We start from the raw sequence: 16,786 nt of genomic DNA, 5'->3' as shown, positions 1-16,786 counted from the left end.
GAGGAGCAACTGTTCAAATAAAAGGCACAGCTTATGAGTGCCAGCACATCGTTCATGAGCTCGGATGGCGTGTGGTCGCCCAGGAAGAGTCCGAAGGTACAGATCAGGAGCACCTTAAGCTTAGTGTACCTGTCCTCCATTGGTGGCTGGCTTAGGAAGTCAATGATCCAGCCTGCCGTCTCCTGGTCGAGCGTGCTGATTACGTAGTAGTACCGCGTGGTGTGGGCTGTAAGTAGGCCTCAGCCTGCTTGAACCAAACGTGGGGCTGAGTGGCCCAGAAAGTTGGGAGCTTCAGAGAGACAGTGCTGTGTGAGTTGCTCGAATTCATGGCTGGGCGCTGAGTCGCCGGCTGCAGATGCCGTCTGGAATGTCAGGGTCACCAATGTTGTCGCACGCAATGCGCTACTAAAGAAACACACGGAGGCAGAGAGAGCTGAACTCAGAATGCCTTTACTGATTCAAAATCACAAGCTTAAATCTCCCCTCCCATGGGCCCCTGTGACCCGAGGGGTGGACGTGACATCAGACTGTCCCCGGAAAGTCTGCCCTGCGTGGGTAGTTCCAAGCACGCTACAGCGTGTCTGCCCGCGGCTCCCGATGGCAGTTCAAGTCCCACGAGTGCGGGCCGCCACAAGTGTCTTTTTACTTCTGCAGTTTCTTTGCACTTCCCTCAAAGATACAACACCTCTGACCCAATGTCACCTCTTTCTAATTACTTGATTTCATTTTTTCTCAACAGAGCCACCCCATCTCGCTCTGTTTACTTACCTGTCCTTTTAATACAATGTGTAACATTGGATGTCAAACTCTAAGTTATAATCCTCTTTCAGCCATGAGCTCCCAACTGTAATCTTCTTTCAGCCATTTTGCTTCTCAAGCTTTCATTGATTAAAATATGATATAGTTTGGCTGCATGTGACTTGTTGACATATTTCCTCTAAAAATCATACACAAAAGATTTACTTGAGCAATGTCTTTTTTTATTCATTTGCATTCATTTTTCTGTTTGACTGCTTTGAAATTGATCATTGAATAGTTTGTGAAAAGAAGTCTGCAAAAACTTAATACAAAGTTTCTTATAAAATTGGGTGTTCAAACTAATAGATGAAAGTAAACTCAGTATTAGGGACCCTCGTGTCCCATGCTACATGCCTTTTAGTTGATTTAAGATTCTGAGTGAATTGCTTCCTGTCTGATTTTAGCTGACAGTATGTGTAGGCTATTCAAGCATTTCTTCACTTTATTTACCAGAGGCAATAAAAATCATGCTCTTCAGTCAAAAGACATAAAAACTTACAAACGTTGTTTAATATGTTCATTTGATAAATCTGCTTCAACTGATTATTAGAGGAGAAAATTCAGTAATGCATAAAGTGCAGTAGTTATTTTGGGAGAGCCACTTGGGTTTTCTTTAGTCCAGCTCCTTTTAAGCCAGTTCACACTATATTATTTCTTTAATGACTTAGAGCAGATGTCTGCACAAAGGAGAAAGGAACTTCTCTCTGGTGTCAACACACAGAAAATGCTGGTGGAACACAGAAGGCCAGGCAGCATTTAAAAGGAGAAGCACTGTCAACATTTTGGGCCGAGACCCTTCGTCAGGACTAACTGAAAGGAAAGATAGTAAGAGATTTGAAAGTAGTGGTGGGGGGGGAAATGCAAAATGATAGGAGAAGACCGGAGGGGGTGGGATGAAGCTAATAGCTGGAAAGGTGATTGGCGAAGGTGATACAGAGCTGGAAAAGGGAAAGGGTCATGGGACGGGAGGCCTCGGGAGAAAGAAAGGGGGAGGGGATCTCCCAGTGGCCACATATTTTAATTCCACGTCCCATTCCCATTCTGATATGTCTATCCATGGCCGCCTCTACATTCAAAATGAATCCAAACTCAGGGTGGAGGAACAACACCTTATATACCAGCTGGGTAGCCTCCAACCTGATGGCATGAACATTGACTTCTCTAACTTCTGTTAATGCCCCTCCTCCCCTTCTTACCCAATCCCTGACATATTTAGTTGTTTGCCTGTTCTCCATCTCCCTCTGGTACTTCCTCCCCTCCCCCTTTCTTTCTCCCAAAGCCTCCCGTCCCATGATCCTTTCCCTTCTTCAGCTCTGTATCACTTTCGCCAATCACCTTTCCAGCTCTTAGCTTCATCCCACCCCCTCTGGTCTTCTCCTATCATTTTGCATTTCCCCCTGCCCCCACTACGTTCAAATCTTACTATCTTTCCTTTCAGTTAGTCCTGACGAAGGGTCTCGGCCCGAAACGTCGACAGTGCTTCTCCTTGTAGATGCTGCCTGGCCTGCTGTGTTCCACCAGCATTTTGTGTGTGTTGTTTGAATTTCCATCATCTGCAGATTTCCTCGTGTTTCCTCTCTCGTGTCTCTGTAATTCTCTTTGCTTCACTGTAATACAGATACATCTGACTTGTAGTTCTTGGTATGAAGTACGTGGAAGGAGTCGCATTAGGTACATTAGTATCATTCCAAATCTGCTGAGATAAATATAGGAGTGGCACAGTAGTTCATCGGTTAGTGTAACATTATTACACCAACAACCCGGCTTCAATTCTGTAAAGAGTTTATACGTTCTCCTCGTGACCAAGTGTACGGATGCTGCCCGACCTGCTGAGTTCATCAAGCTTGTTTGTACGTGTTTTCTCCAAGTGCTCTGGTTTCCTTCAACAAACCAGACGTGTGGTTTAGTAAGTTAAATGGTCACATGGGTGTAATGGTGCAGCATAGGTACATTGTGCCAGAAGGGCCTGTTACTGTGCTGTATTGTTAAGTAAAATTATTAAAATGAGATGTTTTATAATGGTATTTTTTTGTAGTTTTGTTAGTATCCTCAGGGAAGAGTAGTGAGTGTTTCTCATAAGGAGCTGGCAGTGTATGTAATACAAACAGGTAAGGCGGTCAATCAGTTTTAACAAAATTTGAGGGAACCATTCAACCAGGATGACACCTCCCCCACTTTCCCCATCTGAATTTTTGCTGTTGCTTGCAGAGAGTATTTGGGTTTGGAATCAACTGTTGTGACCAAAACTGAGTAATGCAAAGCTGTAACTGGAAAATATAATGGTTTTTACTCACACAGCAAACCTCCAGGGGAGAGTGAGTGTCCAGAATCCACTGGAATTTCACTCTTCCTGACAAGATTTTTATCTGACACGATGTTTTATATTTCCTTAACACAAAGATAATAATAAACGATTAATTTTCACTTGCTGTAATCACCTACTTTAACATTTGAAAAATAGGTAGTCGGGCAAATTTACAAAATTACATATTTACTATGGCAGCACATACCAACTGGCAGCACCTCTTTGAATATTCAGTAGTTGTGTCTATTCCAAACGCAGACACCTAAAATATACCCCTTTATATACAGTGTTGAGAGATGTCTCCTTGAATATAACTATCCAGAAGTTAAGTGACAAAATAGATCTGTCTTGAAGTAGCATGCACTTTTATCAATGTGCTAATAGCAGGAACATTCATCTATTGTCTTCCCTTTTATAGTTTCAATTGGACAGAATTGGAATGATTGGTATCATTAGCCATAAAGTATCAGTTGGAAGTTAAATTCTGTACAGGTTTTATTTCCTGAAAACTTTTTACTTTAACATTTTACTTTAACCACAATTTCATAACCACAGAATGATCCCTAACAACAACCCTGAAATGCTGCATATATAGAGTGCTCTGAAACATGGTGCTTTGCATATCAATCTGAATTTATACCTAAATATGCTGCCATTTCTGACATCCAGTGTGTTCTGCAATTTTAAAAAAGGGGGTGGGGGAGGTTGAGCTTGAATTGCCTTCAGCATTTTCCCATTCGAGCAGATTGCTAAGCCTAGCACTTGCTTTCTGGGAGTTTCAAGACAAAGGTGCCAATCAGACTATGTTAAATTGTCATGAGGATATTTTGTGCAAATATGAAGGACTGTTCAGTGTCACCTGTGCAGGCTGGGATTAATTCTACCGTGTTCATGATCTGACATTTCACAGGCTTCAGTGACACTGGAATTGTCATGGCAGAAGTTCACCTCCTGTCTTTATTTTAACCACAGGAATATCACTCTACGATGGAAGGAAACCAGACTGCAAAAACGGGACAAGGCAAGTGAAAAGGACAAGATTGGCAATGGCAATGCAAATCCTTTTATGAAAAGCAAGCATAATGGCGGTGATACAAGGCAAAGGAAATAAGGAAATGCTGAATGTCATGAAGCAGGAACACTGACAACTATGCACCATAACAGGATTGCAAGAGCTGCTTTCTCCAATGGTTAACAGCAATGACACTTCAGTTGTTGACTGATATGTATATTTTGTTACATTCACTGGGTGTTTAGTGCTGCAGAGTCAATATATTAAGCTAACTATATTATCATAATTTCATGAAACTAAATCTTGCCAATGTACAATATTTTGGATCAATGTTTCTTACACTACTTGCCAACTTACAGTTGTACAAACTGGTTCTAAACACCCATAGGTTAATTTAATCTCAAAATGCATGTGAATGTGGATTATAAACTAATTACTAACTTGGTCATGTCTTGCCAAGAATTTAATTTATTCCATTAATGGAATTTTGAAGTGGCCAGCACTGTTGGATCTAGGAACAATTCAGGCTTCCAAGCCTAATACTTACCAAAAAGTGCAGAAAGAATTCAACCTAGAATACCCTAGCAACTTAATTTTATACTGGATGTTGCTGGTTATATCAATGCACTGAAAAGCAAAATGTTTTTATCTTTATTTCAGGCTGTTAAATTTGTCAACCTTAGATCCATAAGTATCCAATTATGCAGTTGGATACCTGGCTGCATCTAACACTGCTGGCCAGTGTTTTGTAAGAAAACTTCTTCCTTGTAATGCATTGAATATTTTGGCACCTTTGTAAACAAAAAAAAACAGTTTTGCTTTCATGAAATTACGGTATTCAAACCCTTCAGCAATAGTAATATTGGTTTTGAATTCTTAAAGCCATAGTTGTATATGTCATATATACTGTCATTTCATCCAGAAATTGAAATCACTGATGTTTTTATATTTGGAGTTAACTTATAAAATAGTACTTGATTTTTTTTTCTAGTATGCTTCATTATGCCATTTTTAAGAAGCTGGTGAATTTTTTTTCTCTGAACACTGGGTACATGATGGAGTGAGAATTTAGTCTGTTAAACAAAGCAAAAAATCTACTGTGCTAACTTTATCTGAAACAGTTTTTGTTTGAAGCATTAAGGATGTGTCCAATCTCTAGATTGTGAAAATTATATTTGGTTTTATAAGCTAAGAGGCCTTGAGAAGAATATAATGTAATGAAGTCTTGGACATGCTCACTTTAGAGTAGTGCTCTGTCTATAATACAGGGTGCATACTAATGGTGTTAGATTTTAAAACATGGTGGGTCCAGTCAGTTATTAGTTAAGTGAAGTGTAGGTGCCTAGATTTTGTAACTAACAAAATAATCAGAATCTGAGCAATAAGAATATATTTTCTTTTTAAAAGAATACAATCCTGTGTATATAGACAGCAGTTTCCTGGACAAGTCACTACATAATGTGAGGGTATTGGTTTGCTAGCTTTAACACCTCTTATTCAGAGGAATCATTATTGGTATAACTTCTGTTTTCCTCTACCACCTATAATACCTATAATGAAGTAGAAAAATAAAACCAAAATGATGTGTATCTCTTAAGACTGTGCTCTCATTCTTCACTCATTTATAAAATAACCCCATGGCCAAGGAGGTGTTAAAGTATCTTGTTATGACCCATGGCTGAAAAGTATCATTATTCCTGAGAAAATCTGTATCACCGAGCACATCCCTTAGCTGGTATCCCTGCCTCCATAAAAGGCAAACCACTTTTCAGGAGATCATTGTTATGTTCCCTTCCTCCCCACAGCAAGTTTGACGCCATTTCATAACAATACACTGTAACGTTACTCTTTCCTGTGATAACAATCTTATTTTGATGTGACTATTTCTTTGAAGTTAACCTCACTCATCTTTAAAGTTAGTCAATTAATGAACAGATTACTTTGCTCTAATTTAAGCTTGTCCATGAGGCTATTATGCTTTTATGGTTTCAGAAGGTTTTTCTAGTAGAACCTGAATGTAATTAACGTCAATTCCAATTCTCAGGAAATCCACTTTTTTTCTAAGCTTTTGTAACTCTCTTTTCATATCTGTTGAATTGTCAGTGTTTGCACTTACTACTTCAGTGGACTTGATTTGTGTTTACATTTTTTGAGCACTGAATATTTCTTTCTGGAAAATATATAGTATTAAAATTATTAACAATGTCCAATGTTCTACTGATGAGAAGTGTTCAAATCCTCCTTTACAGTATGGTAAACTTTGTATCTGATTTCTAGTACCTAGTGTCCTTTTCAATTTGCAGAGCTAGTGGGTTTCTTGAGTGTGGGAATTTATGAAAATCATTTTTAATGGCAGAAGCTGGCATAAATATTTGGGACCATCTTTCAGAAAAAGCATAGCAACTTGGAGATTGTTGAGAGCAAAGGTGCGCAAAATAAACAAATTAGTCTTTAAAGAATATATGTCCGCTGTTTTCAAATCTTCTTCCAATAAAATAATTTACAGATAAATTCAGAAAATTTGGATTTTCAATTGGATTTGTCAACTGGGAATACAGTAGGAAAGTGTAATTGTGAAACAACAAGCCCATTGTCTTTTTCTCCCCCTTGCACACGCACTGAAACAATTGCATCCACTAGTACTAGATATACAAATGCTGCTTTTGTCCTCAAAAAGTTAATCCACCCTACTTAAGTGATACTAATGAATGAAACAGTACTGAACATAAGGTGCCTTACTGGGGATTGAGTTGTGCTGGAGGGTGGACAAAGTGCCTAAATGTGGCCACTATCCCTCTTCTCTTGGCCCTTAAAACACACTTTCAGTACTTTTATCACATGGGCACAGAATACAGCTTCACCATTTATTAAGCTGCACTTGGGCTGCTTTGATTTATATTGATAGTTTGAGAGGAACAAAATTAATATTCTTTATATTCTTTTCCCGTTATTAATGAATCAGATTCTTATTGCTAATGTATAATCTATTGAAAACATGGATAGTTTTTTCAATATTTTTACATAGTGATGCTCAATTGGTCTGAAGAATTGATTTGTGACAATATATTCTAAATAAATTAGAAGATATTAGTTTTGTTTTTGTCACAGTTACTGAAATTTCTATTTGAAAAGCTTATATATTAACAGCTTTTCTGTTTTATTGTTTGGTTCTTGCAAGAGTGTTATTCCATTGATCACCAAACAATGTGTATTAATACCTCAGGTGCTACTTGCTCTGTGTGCATTTTCACATTAACTGCATTGGAAAGCCCCTGAGCTGGTGTTATAGACCTAACATGAGTGTGCTATGCTGTGGTTGTGTCACCAGTATGCATCTGCATTGCTTTTGGTATCCAAAATGCCACAGACTCACTTATTAAGAAGACAGAAGTAATTTTAACTTTTTTAAACCAGCACTGTGAATCATTAACGTTGCCTCCTTAAACAATTTGTACTTATTTCTGAGACTTTCTTACTGGTGTGCTGGTGGCCTCATCATGGCAGAAGAGGAGACCAAGAACTGACATGTCAGAACGGGAATGGGGATAGGTATTAAAGTGATTGGCCAATGGGAAATCTTGCTTTGCATGGATGGAGCAGAGGTACTTGACAAAGCAATCCTCCAATCTACATTGGGTGGTTCTTCAAAGTGGCGGCAAGCATCATTACGGACCCCCATCTGCCAGGACATGCCCACTTTTCATTGCTTTGAGGAGGTACAGGAGCCTGAAGACATGCACTCAACACTTCAGGAGCTGATGCTTCCCCTCCGCCATCTGATTTCTGAATGGCTAGTGAGCTCATGAACACGACCTCACTATTTTTTTTTCTTTTTGCTACACACACACACACACACAATTTATAGTTTTCAAAATTATGTATTGCAATATGCTGCTGCTGCAAAGTCAACAAATTTCACATGGTGATAATAAATCTGATCCTGAAATTTGTTGTTTTGCAGCAGTATTACAATACAATACATGATAATGGGGGAAAACATGAAATAAGTTATATTAAATAATTAAAACTTATACATATCATTTTTTAATATATTTTTTATTTTTTCTACAAACAACAACAAAAAACAGCACATCCACAAAAACCACAACCATAACAAAATCAAATTAAATATTGAGCATCAAAAGGGAGAATAATATAAAGGCAAAAATAAAATATACACAGCAGAGGGGCACCGCACCAAAAAAATACCTCAGTCCTCACCCTGTAAGAAAGTCCAATACAAAGCCCCATATCCTTTCAAAGATGTCCCCTCTGTCCCCATTACATAGTCTCAGTCTCTCCAAATGTAAAGTATTTGCCAGTTCTCTCAGCCACAAACATCAAAACATTTTGACTCTAATAATTTTGGTAGTTTCTCAGGTCTCTCTATTAATTGTGATAAGAGTGAACTAATGCCAGACACTACAGTGGTTAATACAGAGCATTTACAGTATATTCCCTTTAAAATAACTTAAGATAATTTTTCCTATTTGGTGTGACTTGGTGGGGAAGATGCTAGAGTCCATTATTAAGGATGAAATAGTGGCATGTCTAGATAGCAATGATAGGATTGGACCGAGCCAGCATGGATTTACCAAGGGTAAATCATGCTTGACTAATCTGTTGGAGTTTTTCAAGGACATAACCAGGAAGTTAGACGGAGGAGATCCAGAGGATGTAGTGTACCTTGATTTTCAGAAGGCATTTGATAAGGTCCCACATAGGAGATTGGTGGGTAAAATCAAAGCTCAGGGCATCGGGGGTGGCGGGGGGGGGAGAGATTGACATGGATAGCAAACTGGTTGGCAGATAGAAAGCAAAGGGTAGTGGTGAATGGGTGTTTCTCGGAATGGCAGGTGGTGACCAGTGGGGTGCCACAGGGCTCGGTATTGCTGATGATACTAAGCTGGGTGGAAGTGTGACGTGATGAGGATGTTAGGAGAATTCAGGGTGACTTGGATAGGCTGAGTGAGTGGGCAGATACTTTGCAGATGACATTTAATGTGAGGTTATCCACTTTGGGAGTAAGAACGGAAAGGCAGATTATTATCCGAAAGGTGTAGAGTTAGGTAAGGGAGAAATACAAAGAGATCTAGGAGTCCTTGTTCATCAGTCACTGAAGGTGAATGAGCAAGTGCAGCAGGCAGTGAAGAAGGCTAATGGAATGTTGGCCTTTAGTACAAAGGGAATTGAGTACAAGAGCAAGGAAATCCTCTTGCATTTGTACAGAGCCCTGGTGAGACCACACCTGGAGTATTGTGTACAGTTTTGGTCTCCAGGGTTAAGGAAGGACATCCTGGCTGTAGAGGAAGTGCAGCGTAGATTCACGAGGTTAATTCCTGGGATGACTGGACTGTCTTACGCAGAGAGGTTAGAGAGATTAGAGAGACTGGGCTTGTACTCGTTAGAATTAAGGAGATTGAGAGGGGATCATTGAAACATATAAGATTATTAAGGGATTGGACAAGATAGAGGCAGGAAATATGTTCCAGATGCTGGGAGAGTCCAGTACCAGAGGGCATGGTTTGAGAAAAAGGGGTAGGTCATTTAGGACAGAGTTAAGGAAAAACTTCTTCTCCCAGAGAGTTGTGGGGGTCTGGAATGCACTGCCTAGGAAAGGTAGTGGAGGCCAATTCTCTGGATGCTTTCAAGAAGGAGCTAGATAGGTATCTCATGGATAGGGGAATCAAGGGATATGGGGACAAGGCAGGAACCGGGTATTAATAGTAGTTGATCAGCCATGATCTCAAAATGGTGGTGCAGGCTTGAAGGGCCGAATGGTCCACTTCTGCACCTATTGTCTATTGTCTATTACAAAAAACCCAGATGACCTTTTGCAAGTGAATTGGCGAAAAAAAGTTGAACAGGTTAAACGCAATATTGACTTGGAAAACCCTTTCAATTTCTTTGGTGGGGAGGGTTAACACAATCAAGATGATTGTACTGCCACGATTTCTTCATCTTTTCCAGTCAATTCCATGTTTTATTCCTCTGTCATATTTTAAGCAATTGGATTCAATTACTTGGGATAATTTGGAATTATAAAGCCATTAGAATTACTAAAAATCTCTTGTCAAAGCCCAAGGAAGCAGGAGGTTTTGCCCTACCAGATGTTAAAATGTATTACTGGGCTGCCCACCCATCCATTCTTGCATGGTGGAAAAAATGCCCACCCTCTACCTCAGACTCATGCCCAGCATGGTTACTCATAGAGCAAGTGCTTTGTAAGAAGACTTCCTTACCAACTGTCCTTAATAGCCCCACTGCAGTTAATAAGTCACATTTTAGTAACAGCTTTGTGGTTGGCAGCACTATCAGAATTTGGAAGCAGATTCAACTACACATTAAGGCCCCAAAAACTTATATTGACACTCCGATTTGTGACAATCATTCCTTTTTGCCTGGCCTGAATGATATACGTTTGTAATTAAATAAGAAGCGCAAAAATGAAAGTAAAAAAAGTAGTCGGGTGGTGTTCACACATCTGTACCTGCTTCCTGATGATAGCAATGGAAACAAGGCATGACCTGGGTGATAGGTTTCCTTAATGATCGATGCTGCCTTTTCAAGGCATCACTTCTTGAAGATGCCCTGAATGCTATGGAGGCTAGAGCCCATGATGGAGTTGACTAAGTTTACAATTCTGCAGCTTACTTCGATCCTGTGCAGTAGACCACAGCCCTTCACCTGTACCAGATGGTGATGCAGCCAGTTAGAATGCTCTCCATGGTACATCTGTTGAAATTTGCAAGTGTTTTAGGTGATATACCAACTCTCCTCAAACTAATGAAATATAGTCACTGTCACGCCTTCTTTGTAGCTGCTTCGATATGTCAGGTCCAGGTAGATCCTCAGAGATATTGACACCCAGGAGCTTGAAGTTGTTCACTCTTCCCATTTTTGATCCCTTTTTGAGGACTGGTATGTGTTCCCTTGCGTACCTTTTTTGAAGTCCACAATCAATACTTTAGTACAAGTTGTTGCTGTTACTCCTCTCAACTAGCTGATATATTTCGCTCCTGTACGCCCTCTCGTCATCATCTAAGATTCTGCCAACAATGGTAGTGTCATCAGCAATTTTATAGATGGCATTTGAGCCATCACAGGTATAGAGAGAGTAGATTCGTGGGCTAAGCACATATCTCTGAGGTGCACGGTGTCGACTATCAGCAAGGTGGAGTGTTATTTCCAATCTGCACAGATCGTGGTCTTCCGATTAGGCTTCTAACAGCATTTGCCAATGATACTGAACCTGATTCTGATATTTTTTTGGTCTGGCAAAGTATATTTTTGACATTATCTCATGTTAAAAGTAGTTCCCACCAGATCTGATTCTTATTTATATCATTTTGCAATCCTAAGAATTTATATATTTATAATGTGAATTATGCAAGCCTCTGAACAGTAGCCAGTATGTGGGCTAGAAATTACAAAGGGAGATAGAAAAGGCATGTAAAAGGGAAATGTTGCGATTTCGATATGCAGGTAGATTGGAAAAATCTTGTAGTTGCTGGACCCAAGAGAGGGGAATTTGTAGAATGCCTACAAGATGGCTTTTTAGAGGAGCTTGTGATTGAGTTCACTAGGGAATGCCAATTCTAGATTGGGGTTATGTAATAACCCAGATTTGATTAGGGACCTTAAGATGAAAGAACCCTTAGGAGACGGTAAGCACAGTATGATAGAATTCATACTGCAGTTTGAGAAGAAGAAGCTAAAATCAGATGTATCAATATTAAAAGTTCAAAGTAAATTTATTATCAAAGTACAGATATGTCACTATATACAACCCTGAGATTCATTTTCTTGTGGACATCAACAATAAATCCATAATAGAATAATAACCATAATTGAATCAGTGAAAGAATGCACCAACTTGGGCATTCAAACAGTGTTCAACAAACTGCAAAAAAACAAAAAAAAAGAAATAATAATAATAATATTAAATAAATAAGCAATAGATATTGAGAACATGAGATGAAAAGTCCTTGAAAGTGAGTCCATAGGTTGTGGGAATTTTTCAATGAAGGGACAGGTGAAGTTGAGTGAATTCCAGTGCAATAAAGGGAGTTATAGAGGTACTAGCAGGGATGATGGTAGAAATGACTGGCATTTCTGGAGCTATTCAGAAGGTGCAGGAAAGGTGCATTTCAAAGATGAAGAAGTGTTCTAAAGGGAGGATGACAGATGAACTTAATAAGTATTTTGTAACAGTCTTCTGTTGGAATTCTTTGAGGAAATAACAGGCACAATATACAAAGGAGATTGTTTATTTGGATTTTCAAAAGGCATGTGACAAGGTGACGCACGTGAGGGTGTTTAACAAGATGAGAGCCCATGGCATTAAAGGATAGGTACTAGCATGCATGGATAGGAGATTGGTTGACTGGCAGGAGGCAAAGTGGCAGCTTTCTCTGGTTCGCTGACACTGATTAGTGGTGTGCCACAGAGTCGGTGTTGGGACAGCTTCTTTTCATGTTATATGTCGGACATTTTGATGAAGGAATTGATGGCTTTGTGGGCTAGTTTGTGGACAATACGAAGATAGGAGGAGGTGTAGGTAGTGTTGAGGAAGCAGGGTGTCTGCAGAAGAACATAGATTGTATAAACGAGCAAAGAAGTGGCAGATGGAATATGGTGTCGAGAAGTGTATGGTCATGCACTTTGGTAGGAGGAATAAAGGTGAGGACTATTTTCTAAATTGGGAGAAAATTCAAAAATCCAAGGTGCCAAGGGACTTGGGAGTCCTTGTGCAGGATTCCCTAAAGGTTACCTTACAGGTTGAGTTGGTGTAAGGAAGTCAAAAGTAATGTTAGCATTCATTTTGAGGGTACTAGAACACAAAAGCAAGGATATAATAGAGGTTTTTTAAGATATTGATCAGTCCACACGGAGTATTGTGAGCAACTTTGGGCCCCTTCTCTAAGAAAAGATGAGCTGGCATTGGAGAGAGACCAGAGAAGGTTCACGAGAATGATTACAGGAATGAAAGGTTTAACATAGGAGGTGCATTTGATTGTTATGGGCCTGTTTTCACTGGTGTTTAGAAGAATGAAGGAGGATATCATTGAAACCTATCTAATATTGAAACACCTAGATAGAGTAGATGTGGAGTGGTTACTTCCTTTCGTAGAGGAGTCTATGACTAGAGGGCACAGCCTTGTATTTGAGGGGTGTCCATTTAGAACAGAGAAGAGGAAAAATTTCTTTAGCCAGACGCAGTGAATCTGTGGATTTCATTTGCTCAGACCAAGTAATTGGGTATAGTTAAAGTGGAGGTTGATAGTTTCTTGATTAATCAGGGCATCAAAAGTTATAGGGAGAAGGTTATAGGAGAGGGTTGAGAGAGTTAATCAATCAGACATGACGAATGGTGGAGCAGATTCGGTGGGCCAAATAGCTTAATTCTGCTCCTATGTCTTATGGATTCTCTTGCACCTCTAGGAAACTGAGCAATGTTGTACTTGGTCCTAGGTGTAGGTGTTAAAATTTAGCTGTAGGATACTCAGTTACTAGCAGAGAGCATAGAAATTTGGTACTGGGTTCACAAGGCATTTATGGCAACAAAGTTGATGTGGCATTTTAAAAAATTACTTCAAAAACTCTAATGAGGCTAGAGTAAGTAGAACACAAAAATGTTAGGAATCTGTTAGTTGTGATGCCATGAAAATATTTTTTAAAAGTGGAAATCATAGGTCTTTATTAGAATAACATAAATGGTGCAATTATAGATGACTTGGGCAGGTTAGATAGAAACATTTAGAGACATTTCAATATCAGGGTATAAATACGAGGTTGGATAAAACCCAAATAAAATGGTATAATTTTTAAAGATTTCTGTCATGCTCGATCTGTTTCCTAGAAGGCACCTACAATGTAGTTTAGACGTAGTACTATATTATAAGAAGTAATCCAGTTATATTCTTGGTTAATCAGGGCATCAAAGGTTATAGAGAGAAGGCAAGAGGAGGGGGTTGTGTATGGTTATATGGCTATATTATATTATGATTATATTATATGGTTATTCTGTTCTCACCTTATTTTGTCATCTATATCTTATCCAGAGATCTTTTCCATGTTTTTTTTTTCCTTCAGGTATTCATTTAATTGTCTTATCTGAGTATAATTTACTAAATTTAGAAATAATGGTGGTTTTTTGTTTCTAAATCTTTAGCTTGCAAAAGGAGTGTGTGCAGTCTTGATTATTTCTGTTTTTGTATGGAGCAAGTGGGAACAGTTATAATAGCCTGGTAGTTGAGGATATAAGTCTAAATTTGTCCCATGGTGCTGTAATAATTACCTTGCTAGCTTTTTAGTTTGTCTGGCTTTTTATTTACTGCAGATTCTTTACAAATCTTGTACCCTTTTTTGGATTGTATTGGCATTAGGATTTGTGAGTGAGTATGGGTTGAGTACCCCTTATTTAAAATTCTACAATCTGAAAACCTCTGAAATCCAGATTTTTTTTAAATGTGGGCATGACATCACAAATGTAAAATTCCACAAGACGCTGGGAAGGCTCCCAGGTGATGTGCAGGTGTCTGTGCACCACAGATAGTTCTGAAAAGTGACTTCACTTGTACTATCAATAGAAGATCATGAAAAACACTGCAAAAGCGAAAAATGAAGATCTCGATCATGTATCCTCGGCACTGGAGTGAGCACATGCCACTTAACGGTATGATGATCATGACACAAAGATCTATCATGACGAACGGAAACTTGAAGGTAATTGCGAACATTCAGCAGGCTGCTTGCAGAAATTTAAGAAAAGGCACGACATTAAATTTTTAAAGCGTCTGCTGATCACTAAAATCCAGCACCAGATCAAGTCCGTCATGCTGATTGTTTTTGTATCTTACGTAACAGCACTAAATTTTTAAAGCATTGTTGATGAAAATCCTAACACTAGAACATGTCCTCAAAGCTGATTGGTTTTTATACCTTATGTAAAATCTAAAAAAAAGTAAAATACAAATACCGTGTACCTTTTAATCAAAACACAGCATCGTAGGTGAAGACTGAAAGCCTGCCATTGTTTGTTGTTGTTTAACAGCTGATTCATTATTGAACTGTTTCCCTACACACATTATATTATAGTATGTAATAAGTTTTTACTGTAAGTCCATATGTGTGATGGACAGTACAAGACAAAGACTGCTTACCCATAAGTATGATTCCATTGAATTTCTTTGATGGCTGTTTATTTTTGGACATAATTTTGAGAATTATATCAATTATTTATTTTAATTCAAAATATATGAAATTGGGATCCACTGGCTGTTGGGAGGTTTGTTCCAACCCAGTACTTTAATTTTCCTTCAAAATTCGACTTCAAGCCATCACCACCAATACCTTTCATTTTTGAATGGAGGCAATATTAACAAAAAAATAGAGATTAAAATTAGTGTTATGGTAGTTCATTGAAAATTAGAAAATGTTATTTTGATTAGCTGTGGTAGTTGAGTTGCAAGTCTATGCTAAGTAAGAATGCACTTCGCAGCTTGCACTATTTAAAGGTTTTGCACATTTACTCAATCTTTCTACAGACCTCTGTTGGAAGGTCATATTCTTTATGATAACTTTCAAAAGCTCAAATGATGCTTCATATTAATCATGTGCAACAGAGATCAGTTGGCTTAACAACAAGCAACCTGCTGGAGGAACTCAGGTTGAGTGGCATCTCAGTGGTGGAAGGAACTCTCAATATTTTGGGTTGAAATGCTGCATCCGGACTCCCTAGCCTATCTACCTTTCCTCATAAAATAACCCACCATTCCAGGTTTAGTCTAATAAATCTATGAAATGCTTCAAATGTACTAGCATTCTTAAATAAGGTGACCAATACAATTGACAATACTACATATGCTGTATATTTTCATCAGGGCAAAAAATAATTTAAATGTCTTCCCAAATGGACTGAAAACTTCACTAGGAGTTTGAAGATATTTGCTATGTCAATAAAAACACTCAAAAACATCTATAGACGTACTATGGAGAGCATTCTAACAGGCTGCATCACTGTCTTGTATGGGGGGGGACGGGGCTACTAAACAGGACCAAAGGAAGCTGCAGAGGGTTGTAGATTTAGTTGGCTCCATCTTGGGTACTAGCCTACAAGTACCCAGGGCATCTTTAAGGAGCGGTGTCTCAGAAAGACAGTGTCCATTATTAAGGACTCTCAGCACTTAGGGCATGCCCTTTTCTCACTGTTACCATCAGGTAGGAGCCTGAAAGCACACACTCAGCGATTCAGGGACAGCTTCTTCCTTTCTGCCATCTGATTCCTAAATGGACATTGAACTCATGAACACTACCTCACTCTTATTATTTTTAATTTATTGAATATACATATACTGTAATTTGTTTGTTTATTTTAAAATGTTTTTCTTCTATATTATGTATTGCAATGAACCACTGCTGCTATGTTAACAAATTTCACGACACATGCCGATGATAGTAAACCTGATTTTGATTCTGAAAAGAAAGTGTGTCAGACTAGAAACGGGGGGGGGGTTGGTCACATTCTGCTGCTCTGCAACTACCAGTCCACTCTCCGCGGCTCTGAGGCTATGCTCCAGGCTTCGTGATGATTTGCCCCACTCTGTGACGAACCGAGGTTGAGGCTGTGGGCCTGCTCTGGCCGCTCCAGGCTTCGTGACGATTTGCCC

At 39.0% G+C, this 16,786-nt stretch overlaps 1 protein-coding gene across 3 annotated transcripts in view; it reads left to right on the top strand.

Annotated features, from left to right (window-relative positions):
- The window catches only part of ptdss2 (phosphatidylserine synthase 2), an 80,981-nt gene extending 74,661 nt beyond the window's left edge, over positions 1 to 6,320 (top strand). For all 3 annotated transcript variants that reach the window (XM_059975500.1, XM_059975501.1, XM_059975502.1), the window contains one exon: positions 4,076 to 6,320. In XM_059975500.1, the coding sequence (XP_059831483.1) occupies positions 4,076 to 4,173 (98 nt within the window). In that variant the 3' untranslated portion in view covers positions 4,174 to 6,320. The remainder of the gene's footprint in view (positions 1 to 4,075) is intronic.
- The last annotated feature ends 10,466 nt before the right edge of the window (positions 6,321 to 16,786 follow it).

The sequence above is a fragment of the Hypanus sabinus genome, chromosome 7, assembly GCF_030144855.1.
Source record: "Hypanus sabinus isolate sHypSab1 chromosome 7, sHypSab1.hap1, whole genome shotgun sequence".
NCBI classification, from domain to species: domain Eukaryota; kingdom Metazoa; phylum Chordata; class Chondrichthyes; order Myliobatiformes; family Dasyatidae; genus Hypanus; species Hypanus sabinus.
This window is presented reverse-complemented; position numbering and strand designations above follow the sequence as displayed.